Source organism: Chelonoidis abingdonii, chromosome 2 (genome assembly GCF_003597395.2).
Source record: "Chelonoidis abingdonii isolate Lonesome George chromosome 2, CheloAbing_2.0, whole genome shotgun sequence".
NCBI classification, from domain to species: domain Eukaryota; kingdom Metazoa; phylum Chordata; order Testudines; family Testudinidae; genus Chelonoidis; species Chelonoidis abingdonii.
The window spans coordinates 64603009-64619194 of record NC_133770.1 but is presented as its reverse complement, the minus strand read 5'-3'; the positions used below and the strand labels follow the sequence as shown (position 1 = coordinate 64619194).

At 39.2% G+C, this 16186-nt stretch overlaps 1 protein-coding gene across 4 annotated transcripts; it reads right to left on the bottom strand.

The window, feature by feature from the left end:
- Positions 1-3354: 3354 nt before the first annotated feature.
- Positions 3355-14865, bottom strand: CCDC126 (coiled-coil domain containing 126). 4 transcript variants are annotated; one of them, XM_032773873.2, is made up of 5 exons: positions 14785-14865; positions 14160-14295; positions 8539-8679; positions 7527-7922; positions 3355-5043 (listed from the first exon to the last, which is right to left on the bottom strand). In XM_032773873.2, the coding sequence occupies exons 4-5, from the start codon at positions 7762-7764 to the stop codon at positions 4859-4861; spliced, it is 423 nt and encodes a 140-aa protein (XP_032629764.1). In that variant the 5' UTR covers positions 7765-7922; positions 8539-8679; positions 14160-14295; positions 14785-14865; the 3' UTR covers positions 3355-4858. The 4 variants fall into 4 exon arrangements, with proteins under 4 accessions (XP_032629764.1, XP_032629765.1, XP_032629766.1 ...); XM_032773874.2 differs by lacking the exon at positions 14160-14295 and having other exon boundaries at positions 14785-14858; XM_032773875.2 differs by lacking the exon at positions 14160-14295 and having other exon boundaries at positions 14736-14831.
- Positions 14866-16186: the final 1321 nt, after the last annotated feature.

Sequence of the window (16186 nt, the reverse complement as noted above, 5' to 3'; positions counted from 1 at the left end):
GTGAACCAGAGTGCCTCCTTTTAAATGAGGATATTGATATAATAGGCATCACAGAAACTTGGTGGAATGAGGATAATCAATGGGACACAGTAATACCAGGGTACAAGATATATTGGAAGGACAGAACACGTCATGCTGGTGTGGGAGTGGCACTATGTGTGAAAGAAAGCATAGAATCAAATGAAGTAAAAATCTTAAATGAACCAAACAGTACCATAGAATCTCTATGGATAGTAATTCCATGCTTGAATAATAAAAATATAACAGTAGGTATCTATTACAGACCACATGACCAGAATGGTGACAGTGACTGAAATACTCTGGGAGATTAGAGAAACTATGAAAATAAAAAACTCAATAATGGGGGATTTCAATTATCCCCATATTGACTGGGTACATATCACCATATGAAAGGATCCAGAGATAAAGTTTCTTGACACCTTAAATACTGCTTCTTGGAGCAGCTAGTCCTGGAACCCACGAGAGGCAATTCTTGATTTACCCGTAAGTGGACCACAGGATCAGGTCCAAGAGGTGAATATAGCTGGACCGCTTGGTAATAGTGACCATAATATAATTAATTTAACATGCCTATGGTGGGGAAAACACCACAGCAGCCCAACACTGTAGAATTTAATTTCAGAGAGGGGAACCACACAAAAATGAGGTTAGTTAAGGAGAAATTAAAAGGTACAGCACCAAAAGTAAAATCCCTGCAAGCTACATGCAAACTTTTTAAAGATACCATAATAGAGGCTCAACTTAAATGTATACCCCCAAATTAAAAAACACAGCAAGAGAACCAAAAAAAGAGTCACCGTGGCTAACCAACAAAGTAAAAGAAGCAGTGAGAGGCAAAAAGGCATCCTTCAGAAAGTGATAGTTAAATCCTAGTTAGGAAAATAGAAAGGAGCATAAACTCTAGCAAATGAAATGTAAAAATATAATTAGGAAGGCCAAAAAAGAATTTGAAGAACAGCTAGCCAAAGACTCAAAGTAATAGCAAAAAAAAATTTAAGTACATCAGAAGCAGGAAGCCTGCTAAACCACCAGTGGGGCCACTGAATGATCAAGATGATAAAGGCGCATTCAAGGAGGCTAAGGCCATTGTGGCAAAACTAAATGAATTCTTTGCATCACTCTTCACGGCTGAGGATGTGAGGGAGATTCCGAAACCTGAACCATTCTTTTTAGGTGACAAATCTGAGGAACTGTCCCAGATTGAGCTGTCATTAGAGGAGGTTTCGGAACAAATTGATAAACTAAACAATAATAAGTTACCAGGACTAGACGGTATTCACCCAAGAATTCTGAAAGAAGTCTAATGTGAAATTGCAGGACTACTAACTATCATCTGTACCAAAGGACTGGAGGATAGCTAAGGTGATGCCAATTTTTAAAAAGGGCTCCAGAGGTCATCCTGATAATTACAGACCAGTAAGCCACCAACTGTAGTAAAGAACAAAATTGTCATATACATAGATGAACATAATTTGTTGAGGAATAGTCAACATGGTTTTTGTAAAGGGAAATCATGTCTCACCAATTTAATAGAATTATTTGAGGGGGTCAACAAGCATGTGGCCAAGGGGGATCCAGTGGATATAGTGTATTTAGATTTTCAGAAAGCCTTTGACAAAGTCCCTTACCAAAGTAAGCTATCATGGGATAAGAGGGGAGGTTCTCTCATGGATTGATAACTGCTTAAAAGATAGGTAACAAAGGGTAGAAATAAATGGTCAGTTTTCAGAATGAAGAGAGGTAAATAGTGGTGTCCCCCAGGGGTCGATACTGGGCCCTGTCCATTTAACATATTAATAAATGATCTGGAAAAAGGGGTGAATAGTGAGGTGGAAAAATTCGCAGATTATACAAAACTACTCAGAATAGTTAAGTCCCAGGCAGATTGTGAAGAGTTACAAAAGGATCTCTCAAAACTGGGTGACTGGGCAACAAAATGGCAGATGAAATTCAGTGTTGATAAATGCAAAGGAATGCACATTGGAAAACACAATCCCAACTATACATATAGAATGATGTGGTCTAAATTAGCTGTTACCACTCAAGAAAGAGATCTTGGAGTCACTGTGGATAGTTCTCTAAAAACATCCACTCAATGTGCAGTGGCAGTCAAAAAAGCAAACAGAATGTTGGGAATCATTAAGAAAGGGATAGATAATAAAAGACAGAAAATATCACATTGCCTCTATATAAATCCCTGGTATGCCCACATCTTGAATACTGTGTGCAGATGTGGTTGCCCCACCTCAAAAAAAAAAAGATATATTGGAATTGGAAAAGGTTCAGAAAAGGGCAACAAAAATGATTAGGGGTATGGAGCAGCCTCTGTATGAGGAGAGACTAATAAGATTGGGACTTTTCAGGTTGGAAAAGAGACTACTAAGATATGATAGAGGTCTATAAAATCATAACTGGTGTGGAGAAAGTAAATAAGGAAGTGTTCTTTACTCCTTTTCATAACAGAAGAATGAGGGGCCACCAAATGAAATTAATAGGCAGCAGGTTAAAACTAACAAAAGGAAGTCTTTTTTCACACAACACACAGTCAACCTGTGCAACTCCTTGCCAGAGGATGTAGTGAAGGCCAAGACTATAACAGAGTTAAAAAAGAACTAGATACATTCATGGAGGGATAGGTCCATCAATGGCTATTAGCCGGGATGGGCAGGGATGGTGTCCCTAGCCTCTGTTTGCCAGAAGTTGGGAATGGGTGACAGGTGATGGATCACTTGATGGTTACCTGTTCTGTTCATTCCCTCTGGAGCACCTGGCATTGGCCACTGTCGGAAGACAGGATACTGGGCTAGATGGACCTTTGGTCTGACCCAGTATGGGTGTTCTTATGTTCTAAGACATACATCTGCCTACTTTTGAAACTTTCACCATTCCTTGACAGTTTTGACACTCCTTGACAGTAGTCCTTGACAATTTTCTTTTGGACTTCATGCTCTTCAAGAGGAGCAATCAATCAAAAGTTTATATATGCATTACTAAATATTACTAAAACTGGCCTGGTGAAATCAACCAGTATCCAGAAAAATAGTGTGCCTTCAGATTAGTCAGAGATTTTTCAAATGCATCAACAGGAGTTACGTGTCTAGCTGTTTTCTATGCCTTTGAAAGCTTCCTCACTCCAAAACTATTGCACAGTCATATTTTCTTCTCTCCCCACCAAACTAGGCAAAGTTTTTGAGAAATATTGAGGTTCCAAAACCAAGTGAATTATACTCTCTTCTACTTATATAGCCTATAAGATAAATAGCAGACTTTATGATTAGTGATAAATTACTAAGATCAATAGTTTAAAGTCTCAAGGTACGTGGAGAGTACGTGTAGAAAATAGGAAAGGGCAAATCATTTAATTAAAAAAAAAACTTTCACAAATACAAATTTTATTTTCTTTCTTCCTGGAAAAAAAAAGTTTACACTCAGTATGTCAAACATAAAATAAGAAAAAGTTGGACACTAACTCAAGTTTTATTTATATATTCTACTTTCCTCTAGACCAGTCCCGACTATCATCAGAGAGAAAAGCAGAAAACCTTGAGACCATGTGTCATCCAGCACTTCTGGTCTTATTCCATTTTTTTAAATAAAATATTAAAAAGCTATTACACAGCATATTTAAAGCAAATATTACTGAACATAATTCTAAAAAAAAAAAAAAAAACCAAAAAACACAACCACCACTCAATATAGTTTTAAAAAACTTAGGGCTGAATGGCACTTTCATTTTAGCATTTATGATGCAGAAAGCACATTTTGGAATATAGTGCACCCTCACTGCAAACTTCATTGCTGTAAGGCTAACGTGGATATAAGGCAATGTAACCTTAGCTTCCACCTATGTCCCTCATAAAACACCATTAGCACATGCATCTCTTTACTATATATGCCAAGATGCACTGCTTCCCTTCAACTTAATTTACCTACTCCCTCCTGTTTAAAAAAGTAACTTAAGGAGATGATGCGCTATATTTGTCACACGCTACAAGATACTTAAATATTAAAAAGAAACAGCAATAAATAAAGATATTCACCTCTGAAAACTGACTTCCATCTCTTAAATAACTTACCTGAAGTTACAAAATACACACACAAATATCTTTCTATGAAATAGCTATGCATGATATCAGAGATTGTTTTGCCTTTGATAATCTAACTGATCTATTTGTGGAGCAAAGATATCTGAACAGTGTTGCTACCCAAGATTTTCATTATAATTGATTTTTTTTAATATACAATAAATTCTCTCTAGCTATTCTAGCAGGTAGTGCAAATAAAGACATTCTTTGGGTTGCAATTTTTAAAACATTATCTCAATGTTATCTTCAACATATCACTAGCAAATTAATAAGTAACAAAATACTGTACTGTAAATAATACACATCTTCTAACATTACATTATCCTTAGTTCCCTGTTTAAAACAGATCACACAAAAAATGATTAAGCTATATAATCAATCTATCCAAAAAGATGTTTAAATTTTTATTTAAATAAATATATTTTAGAAGTGAATATATATCTTTCCATTTTAGTTTAACTTCAAACATTACAAAGTATGACCCATTTGACATACTGTATCAGCCAAGTTACCAGAATATCTTTAAATACGATATTGTACAGCACTGCTTTAACAGAACTGTCTGAAAGCAACAAATTAATCCTTTGAGAACCTTATGTACAGAAGTTGGGACTGCATGTTCCCAGCACATTCTATAGCAGAACAGTGTACGACATGTTAGTGTCAACTATTGCTTTGCCTACCCAGAGGTAAAAAGCTTTTCTTGAATCAAATTGAATCTATGATAAAGTAGCATAAGGTGATCTTGTATGTTATCTAATATTGCTTGCTGCATTTACACGTTTACTTGTAGTTACTGGCACCAGATTACCACTGGTTCCATTGGTGGTATTTGTTGCTGAGCCATTCACAACAATGTAGTCAACTTTGTTTTCCAATTTCACCAGACGCTGTAAGATGTCATCCAGAAGAACTGCAATTGTTCTTTTGAGATCAGCTGAAGAAGACAAAACAAAGAAAGTAGCATTGAATACTGTTCATTTATATTATCATCAGCAGTGAGAGAGAAATTTGGGGATTTGGACATCTAATTTATATCTTCAAAAGTTGCTTTTCTTTTTTCCTGGACTTGTTTGGAGAGGACAGAGGAAAGGTAGAGTGTGCTTTAATTCTCCTACATATGAATTCTAGATGTCATATAGTTAAAGTACTATTTCTTATTTTTTTGCATACTAGAAGATACTACCACAGTAGCAAGCTGAGAATTGGCCCATTGAATCACGGAATATAAAAACAACATTAGTCTCCCCTTCTCCCCTCATTTTATTTTTTAAAAGATAAGTGACTATTTAAGGCTAACAGTTTGGACTTTAACCCTCAGCAGCAGTAGAGAGGAAATAAATTTAATCTGTATAACAACTTCTGGCACTGGGCAGCATTGGAAAGCACTTATGTTTTTCCACCCTAGGGCTGGTCTACACTGGGGCGGGGGGGAGGAATCGATCTAAGATACGCAACTTCAGCTACATGAACAGTGGAGCTGAAGTCGAAGTATCTCAGACTGATTTACCTTGGGTCCTCACGGCGCAGGATCGACGTCCGCGGCTCCCCCATCGACTTCGCTACCGCCGTTCGCGCTGGTGGAATTCCAGAGTCGACGGGGAGCACGTTCAGGGATCGATATATCGCGTCTAGATGAGACACGATATATCAATCCCCGACAAGAAATCGATCGCTACCCGCTGATAAGGCAGGTAGTCTGGATGTACCCTTAGATAAGATAGATCTTAATTATTTCCTTCCCAATTATTCTACAAGTTCAGAACTTGCTGTCTGCCACAAGGACAAGGTAAAGCATTATTGTAATACACAGTGTAATTCTTAAAGCAGAAAAAAGGATACAGTTTCTTTCCTATGTTAAAAATTCTTGGATGTAAAGATTTAGACTTAAGTTGATGTAAAAAAGATTCATAAAGGCACCTATCTATATATCGAGAAAAAGAAAGCAGGGTGGAAGAAGACCTTACGGTTATTATAAAAAGTTACTCTAGGTGTGGGATGGAAGAACACCAGTAGGCAAGACTACTAAACAAACAATGCAGTAATCAACATTACTTCAACAAAAACCTCAACACTTTGCTGTATGTATTCTTTCAGAATTAATTAGTTCATTCCCTCACAGTTTGAGAGCCATCTGGCCTGACCAAATTTGACACTTAGTTGTGCAAAATTCTTCATTATTTGGATTTATCTTATTCTCTCAAATCAAACCTCTGATGATGAGTCTGCATCAGTGAACAAACGAATGAATTTTATTGTTCTAAATATGTTTCAAATAAATTCCTTTGCACAGAACCAAGAAATATAGATCCAGTTATAGATGTACTTCCCACCCTTTTAAGGGTCTTGTTGAGTTAAAGATTTTGACACCCTAAAATATTGGACCTGACCTACACACTGAAAGAGAGATTTACCCTCAACTAGAATTCCTTCTAAGAAGGGGCAGTAAGTATAGTAATGAGTCTCTCTGTATGTAAAATCCTAATTTAGCTCTTTCTCTGAAAACTAATTCGTTTGTCTATATTACATATGTTATCACAGAAGTTTTTGTTTTGGATGTCTGCCTGTATTCTGTCAATGAGTTTATTTTATCTAGTTCTCAGAAATTTAAGTGTGAATGAAACACTGGAGAATAGTGTAGGAAATTTAAGTAGATTGTATTTGTCAAATGGCAGGTTAGAACACCTAGACAAATCATAAGACTGGAGTTGCAGAGTTTAAAGTGTTACCTTTTTGAAGTGAGAAATTTTCAATGTTTACATTAAACAGATCTCAATAACTAAATCACACACAGATCTCTCTTGCATTCTAGATGAGCATGGGCTATAGACATATAGCAGGTGCACAGGTAACAAGGCACAGTGGTGTCAAGTCAGAAGGGATTATGGTGATGCAAACACAATGGAGGCTCAAGATTTGGAGCACTCTACTGCCTTCCGCTAAATACATAATCATGCCCCCACCATCATGATTGCTTCTCATCGTTTGTTAATAGTGGAAGAGAAGAAAATTAAAGGAAAAAAAGATATAAAAGCAATAAAAAGGTAGAAATAACACACAAAGTAACAGTGTTTGGGTAGTGAAGTGTTTTAATTTTACATTTAATTCCTACATTATGAATGTACTACTTCATGTTACTGTGGAGAAAACCCCCCAGAGCTCTATTTGCAATGGGTGGAGAAACGAGGCAACCTAATATTGATGCTGATAGTCGAATTACTGTAATACATACAACTATGTTTAAAGAACAAGTGTGAGGCATAAATTTTAAGGCATAACTTCTATCAACGAGCAAACACAGTCAGTACATAAAGAAATATTTTGAAGAGTTCCATGTACCATTTAAAATAAGATTTAAATGTTGTACCAAAAGCAGTTTAGAACAAAAAGGTTTGTATAGCCAGGTTTATTTAATCTTACCATATCCTGCCATTGAGGCTCCATTACCACCATTCATTATGTTCTTATTTTCTTCTGCCAGGGCTTTCACATATCTTTTACTTAAGTCTAGTATCTGTTCACGCAATTCAGCACTGCTTTGGTGCCTTGGATGCTGAAAAGTATAGCGCAGCAACATCAAGCCCCAAATGAATCCAAACACCAGCAACAACAAACTCAGTTTCTGGGACATGCTTTTTCTTGAAAATGTTAAAAACATTTCTGATGAAGGCAACAGATGAGTCTCGATTTCAAGAAAAATAATTCAATTTGAAGTTGTCATGGTATTTACATATTAGTCAAAAGCAAGATCTTCACAAAGTTACAAATCTTCTGGATGGACCATCTTAAACACATTTTCTCCATGTCACTTGATTCCTAAATTTCAAGTATTACAAGATTAGTCAAAATGCTCATTCACCAGGAAAAGGAACAAAAAAACAGTTTAAGATCAGCAATATTGGATATTCTAGAAATTCTTTGTGGATTCATATCTGTGCAGAAACATACCTGTCCACGTCACCTACTTCTACAGCTGCCTCTGTTAGCTTTTTGGCATCAAGTCAAGGCTTCAATACCACCATCATTGCTTCAGTTTTAAATTACTGTAATTGTAATTAACTTTTTAAAGTGCATTTGGGTTCAATTTCAAGAAGCAAGTGTCATCTAATAGAAAACTGTAAAAAACTCATCCGTTTAGAAACTATTCAGTTTGCAAGCAATATTTTTTGGACTGTTGTTTATAATGCCATATTTTCACAAAAAAAAGTCCTTGCAAATTCATCTGCAGCTGCTGCTTATTCCCCAGTGAAAGTCACAAGGCTATGGTGAAACTCAAACATGAAATTTATTTAAACTAAGTTTCTTGGGCAAGGGCCTCATTTGCTTTTGTACAGCATCAAACACATTGTCAGTGTCTTAATAAAAAATAATGAAGTTACACCTCCTTATAGCACTTTGGCTAATAATTATCCATTAGTTATGTAATCCTTACCGTAGCAACCAATTTTGATGCCACTACAGATTAGGACTTCAGATGGGAAGTGATCAGCAGGAACATATCAGTACTTATAAACCAAATATCCAGCTTCTGAGGGTATGGAGTAGTACCAGCCATAGATCTTCAAAGAGAGCTCTGCATGTCAAGCAAAGTTTATTCAAATAAAGTTCTGCATATTATGTTAAGACCAACATTTTCAAGGAGGAGCCTCCAGTTGAGCAGTGCCTAATTGTAAATAACTATGTCTGAAAACCCAAAATTACTAGAAACCCAAAATTACTAAATTTGTGATTGGAACTGGATACCATGGCTTAACATACATATAAACACAAATTTCACATACATAAAGTCACTTCTGTTTGAAAGGCATGCAAAGATTTCTTCTTTTAAGCAGCTACTTTGCCTTTTAAAATCCTTGTTTACAAGCTTACTAAGGATTTGGCCTCTACAGTATCCTGTGGCAATGACTTCCACGGTTCAATAATGTGTGAAAAAAATATTTCCTTCCATAAGGTTTGCATCTTCCATCTTTTAATTTCATTACAACATCCCCTTGTTTTGTGTCATGACAAGGAGTACAGAAACCTGGATCTACCTTTGACATATTTTTATCATATCCCCTCTTACTTGTCTCCTTTCTAAGGTAAACAAACCCAATCTTTTCAGTCTCTCTTTAAATGAGTTTTTCCTCATGCCTCTAATCATGTGTAATCCTTCTCTGGACTCTTACAATTCTGCAATATCCCATTTGAGATTAGGTAACCAGTATTGCACATAATATTCTAGGAGAGGCTTCAGTATCGTATTTTCATATAACAGCATTGTATAATATTTCGTATAATGGCATCGTATTTTCCGTATTATTCTCCATCCTGTTCCTTAGGCATCCTAACATCTTGGCTTTCTGGATCATAGCTGCACACTGAGTCAAGGTCTTCACTGGGCTGCCCAAAGCAATGTCCAGGTACCTTTCTTGAGTTAACAAAGTTAATTTAGAATCCTCTAAAGTGTACAAGTAGTTAAAATTTCTCTTTCGAATGTGTTTTACTTCTGACACAGCCTACTGACCCAATAGAAGATTTTTTTTTTTTAATCATACAGTAGGCATTAAAGACAGTGCTTTCGGTTCCTCTGGGACTATCCTTGCTAGCTTGACTAGGTGAACTAGTCAATTTATCTTAATAAAGCCAGGATCACATTAAAAAGTAGCTAAATATGGGGACCACAGTGGTTTGAGTGACAAAGTATTTTGTTGTTCATAACACATGCAAGGCTCAGGAATAATAAAGATAAACCCCACCCCTTTCCCCCTGACCATAAGGGCAAAACAGATTGTTTCAATGGCAAAACATTTGAAAACTTAAATAGATGATTTGGCACTATTTTAGACTTAAATTAATAACCATATCTTACATTTACAAAGCAGTATTAAATCACAAAAGATCCTAAAGTCCTTCATAAATATTATGTATGAGAATACATATAGGGGGGAGGGATAGCTCAGTGGTTTGAGCATTGGCCCACTAAACCCAGGGTTGTGAACTCAATCCTTCAGGGGGCCATTTAGGGATGTTGGGGATTGACCCTGCTTTGAGCAGGAGGTTGGACTAGATGACCTCCTAAGGTCCCTTCCAACCCTAATATTCTATATTCTAATCAATTCCTCTATACTTGGATGGAATGCAGCAGCTGTTTAACAGTGAACAGTCCTAAGGCAAAAGTTTGGTAGAGGAAATGAAAAGATACAGCCTACACCACACTGTTAGATTTCACCCACATCTGAACAGGGTTGTCCATGCTAACTTACACAACACTGAACCTATTTTAGCAGTCAGTTTAGACCAAGATTAATTTTGTTCAGCATTACCTGTTAACTATTAAACCCCAAGAAGCACTGATAAATTCTATTGTAAACCCTCTGCTGACTATCTCCAGCACCCATTAGTCTTCAGATATTGTAGACCAGGCCTATAGCAATTACAGTAGACAACATACAATGACTCAAGTTATAACTTGACAGGATACAAGGATTAACACCCCTAAATCTTGTAAAAAGTGTTATGGGATTTTAATATAAGTGTTCATGACCTCATTATCTCTCTTCAGTGAAAGATGTCACTTCTAATAGCAGAGTGACCTTTAATACCTTACTGAATCATTTGGTCAGAATTGGCTCAGAAGGAAGACCACAGTCTCCCACTGAATCACCAACAAGTTAGAACATAGGATGAGGTTTTTTTGAGGAAAGGGAACACAAGGGCCCAACAATAAGAGTGCAGTTTAAATGCACTTATCTATTAAGGTTTTGGAGAATATCCCTGTTTACTAGACCAGAGAACTCAGAAACCATTGCATAATTCTCAGGAGCTGTAAAATAACTGCAAATAAATAATTAACAAATTAGACATGAATACACAATGCAAGAAATAAGAAAGCACAAGGCCAACGGGCTGTGCACACAAGGCCAACAGGCTGAATCACATCCTGTGGGTCAAAATGGGACAAGAGTTGTGGCAATTTTCCACATTCCACCTACAAACCAAAATCCACACGCTCATGATGAGATACTACTCCAAGTGGATTGTGCTCATCTTCATATTGTTCCTCTTGTTTCTTCTATACTTTACTCAGAAATAAAGTAGAAACTAGGGCTGTCGATTAATCACAGTTAACTCAAAAAAATTAAATCATATTGTTAATAGAATACCAATTGAAATTTATTAAATATTTTGAATGTTTTTCTACACACAGAATACAAAGTGTACAGTGCTCACTTTATATTATTTTTTATTAAAAATATTTGCACTGTAAAGATATTAAAATGAAATAGTATTTTTCAGTTCACTTAATACAAGTATTGTAGTGCAATCTCCTTATCATGAAAGTTGAACTTACAAATGTAGATTTTTTTGTTACATAACTGCACTCAAAAACAAAACAATGTAAAACTTTAGAGCCTATATGTCCACTCAGTCCTACTTCAGTCAATCACTAAGACAAACAAGTTTGATTACAATTTGCGGGAGATAATGCTGCCTGCTTCTTGTTTACAATGTCACCTGAAAGTGAGAACAGGCGTTCACATGGCACTGTTGCAGCTGGCATCACAAGATATTTCCATGTGCTAAAGATTCACATGTGCCTTCATGCTTCAGCCACCACTCCAAAGGACATATGTCCATGCTGATGACAGGTTCTGCTCGATAACAATCCAAAGCAGAACAGACTGATGCATATTCACTTTCATCATCTGAGTCAGGTGTTCTATTTTTTGGTGGTTCAGGTTCTGTCGTTTCTGCATCTGAGTGTTGCTCTTTTAAGGCTTCTGAAAGCATGCTCCACACCTCATCCCTCTCAGATTTTGGACAGCACTGCAGATTCTAAAACCTTGAGTTGAGTGCTGCAGCTATTTTTAGAAATCTCACATTGGTACCTTCTTTGAGTTTTGTCAAATCTGCTGTGAAAGTGTTTGTAAAATGAACAACATGTACTGGGTCATCATCTGAGACTGCTATAACATGAAATATATGGCAGAATGCGGGTAAAACAGAACAGGAGACATACACTTCTCCCCCAAGGAGTTCAGTCACAAATTTAATTAACACTTTTTTCTTTAACGAGCATCATCAATATGGAAGCATGTCCTATGGAATGGTGGCTGAAGCATGAAAGGCCATACATATGTTTAGCATATCTGACACGTAAATACCTTGCAACACCGGCTACAAAAGTGCCATGCAAATGCCTGTTCTCACTATCAGGTGCCGTAAATAAAAAGCAGGCAGCAGTATCTCCTGTAAATGTAATCAAACTTGTTTCTCTGAGTGTTTGGCTGAAGTAGGACTGAGTGGATGGATGTGTAAGCTCTGAAGTTTTACATTGTTTTATTTTTTTAATGCAGTTATTGTTTTGTACATCATTTGTAAGTTCAACTTTCATGATAAAGAGATTGCACTACAGTACTTGTATTAGGTGAATTGAAAAATACTATTTCTTTAGTTATTTTTATAGTGCAAATATTTTTAATCAAAAAGAATATAAAGTGAGCTTTGTACGTTTTGTATTGTGTTGTAATCAAAATCGATATATTTTAAAATACAGAAAACACCCAGAAATATTTAAATAAATGGTATTCTATTATTGTTTAATAGCACAGTCAATCACATGATTTTTTTTTAAATCGCTTGACAGGCCTGATAGTAACAAAAGTGATATTTAAATCATATTTTAGCTGCAGAAGTAATACTACACAGAGATTAACTGCAGCAACTCACCTCTCAGAACTGTGTACTAAAATTTCATCAGTTTACAATCTGTTCCTATTCTAAAGGTGGTGTTGGCAAATGTAACACCTAAGTGCCTTATTTTTCATACTGTAACCTGGATTATGGAGCAAAGATTGGATCCACCAAAAAAAAGCATCAGATTACTAAATTGCTGAAAACTGCCCTAAGTAGACCCCAGGTCATTATCATAGAACGGAGAGAAAAATCTTTCTTTATGTCACACTGGAAAATTATATTCCATTTAGTTATCTGTATCTTTCCAGTAATGAGGTATACAAAAAGTAGTTTAGAGAAGATTAGCAAGGTTGATTAAGAAGTTGGAGTGAATGATTTCTAGAGAAAGTTTAATAAATGTGAATATATATAGCTTGGTAAAACAGGAGACATGATGATAATCTATAAATATCTGAAAGGTTAAATTCCAAGGAAAGAAAAATATTATTTAAAGAATGTACAAGGGATTGCCACTAGAAGTAACTGAATTATATAAGTGAAAGTTTACATACAATAAAGACAGACAGATGACAGTGTGGTATAGTAGGCTGTGGAATAGGATACCAAGCAGTAACAGAAGACTCATTGCTTTGATTTTCTGGTAAATTAGATTGGGTCCTTACAGTACAGCAAACACATTAGTTTTTCAGAGTCACAGCAGCCATAGTACAGTTCTCAAAGTTTAGGAAGTATATGGGGTAAAAACTGTGATTCTATAGCAAATGCAGAAGGAAACAACACAAAAATATTTTTAAGGAAGCACCAATCTATCGGCCCTGAGTAAATTCTAGAATTGGGTAGTAAGAAAAGACTTAACTATTTGATGCACCATTCCCTCAATACATCCCTTATTCTCCACAAAACAATTCAGTATAAACAATAGTTTATATAACCTATTGTTATAGTTGGACATAGCCACAGAAGAGTAATAGCACTTCCTTACCTCACAGAGGTGTTGTGAGGATAAATACATTTAAAGATTGTGACATTTTCAGGTACTATGATAACAAGGGCTCTATATATACCTAAAATTGATAATCATCAGATCTTGTGACCCCAAAGAGGACAATTTAGGAAAGTATACATTATTAACAGTGCACAATGCATAGTAAAATGCTGACTCACGCTAGGACAACTCAGGGTCAGTGCAGCACAGATGTGCAACAGAGTGATCCATGCTAGAATAAGGCTGAGTCAAAGCAGCTAGCTCCCATGGAACACTGCACAGAGGCCCTGCTAAGAGAGGTTTGCAACAACCCCCTTACAAGCACACGGGCAATATTACATTGGTATTAACGATGGGGATTTGAGAGAGGGAAAAGGGATTGCTCCTACCATCAGAATCCAAGTGCTCATACAGTCCAGTACCAGGAACTGCTGCAACAGGACAAATCAGAACAAAAGCAGATCATTGCATGTACAGATTGGCTGGGGAGGAAGGAGAAGAGCATGACCTGGACCAGGGAGACATCTATAGAGAAGAATCAAAATAAGATGCTGATAATGAGGTAATAACCTCACTTTACTCAACAACTGCGACCACCCCCAACACCTAGAATAACAAATTCCATCCCATATGCATTCTCAAACTCACACGTATACCTGTCCCAGTTCACAGAACTCACACAATTCCCTAATCCCGATCTCAGACCTGCCTGCAATTCCCTAAACCCCCGCATCGCATCATATCCCTAATTCCCAGCACAGCGCAGTCCTGCTCTCACTTCTCGATCCTGTCCCGCTCTAGCACTCGCAGACATCCCGGGGAACTGGGCCCGCTCCGCTACGCCCCATCCCTGCCCCCTCTCAAACACCCTCCAGGGGAACGGGGCCGGCCCTGTCCCCCCACGCCCGGGCGCCGGAGCCGCCCTTCCCCCCCTCACGGCCCCCGGGGCACGGGGCCACCCCTACCAACAAAGGCTCGGGCTCCCCAGCGGCGACGCTCTCGCCTCTTCCCTACCTGGCTGACACGTACGACACCGGCTCCCCAACGCGCTTCCGCTCATCCCACAGCCCCGCCCCCCGAGTCCTTCCGCCCCAACGAATGCCGGGAAACGGATCCCACAGCCTTCGCCAAGCGCGTGCGCGGTCTGGGTTCTCTTCTGCGCGCTAGCCAAAGGACGCGGGCGGAAGTGCCTGTGTGTTGCTGCAGGGCGCGCGCGTCGGTTGGTTGCCGGATCGCTACCATCATCGCAGCACAGGAGCCGCCTCCGCAGCGTTTGCTGGGTCTCCGTGCGCTTCTGCCATCTGTGGTTGTGTGTGCACAGGCCAGGGTGCCTTTGTTCTGTGCTGCTCAGGAGGTGCCCAGCAGCCAGCCCGGCTCGGCCGCGGGTCTAGGTAGCAGCCTCGCGCAGCGTGGGGCTCTAGCCTTCATATTGAAAACGACGTGCCTGACCTTCAGGGGCGTGACGAGCACGTCCCCACTAATTCTTGAGCGGGGGTTAACCTGAAACATTAGCTCAGCAGAGTTAAACTCCCCCATGCCCTGTTAGTCTCAAGCAATGTGTAGCCAACAAACTGGTCCGTGCATGTTACCATCTCAGTTGTATATCCCTTGGGTGTGTGCTTCTGTGGCTCTGATGTTGGTGCTGGGCGAAGTTAGCCATCTGTGGGGTGCTGGCAGGTTTACAATGGCACCAGTAGCTCCATGGAGCCGGGCCGGTGCTCAGAAGGGGCCCTGGCCTGCTCCACTTGCACTGCAGCACTAGACCCTGCCAGCCTGCTGGCTCCTCACCGCCCATCACTTGCTCCTCAGGTTGAGAGCTCCTCACCTCACCCTCCTGCTCGTCTCTCCCCCTGGCTGACCCCAGTGCACCTCCGGCTTTGGGTAGTCTCTGCTTCCCACCATCTGTGAGGCCCTGCCTGTCTCCCCAGAGCTGAGCTGCCTGGAACTGGTGCAGAAGCGTGGCCAATCTCAGCCAGGTGGAGGGGGATAACAATGGGGGGGGGTTTGGCTCGTCCCCTCCAGGCAAGTGGGTCTTGTGGGAACCCGGATGGGGCAGGCCCTGGCCTGGCTGATCATATCACTCTTAAGGGCCCAGAGTGATTCCCGACCCCGGGACTAGCTCTGGCTGCGCTGCTGGCTCAACCCAGCAGAAAGTCACCTACTAGCAGGGCCGGTGAGTGTATCTGGGAGGCAGGGAGTGGGGAGTGGGTCTCTGGAGGGTGCTGGGCTGTGAGGTGGCAGGGAAGATCTGTGTGTGTTGGGGCACTAGGGAATAGAGATCTATGGGGGGTGCTGGCCAGTTGTGGGCAGGGCCGTCATTAGGCATATGCAGCATACACAGCTGCATAGGGCACCCAAAAATTTGGGGCATCACTGGGACAGCTAATAAGAGCGGGTTGGCTCCCGCACACCCAGC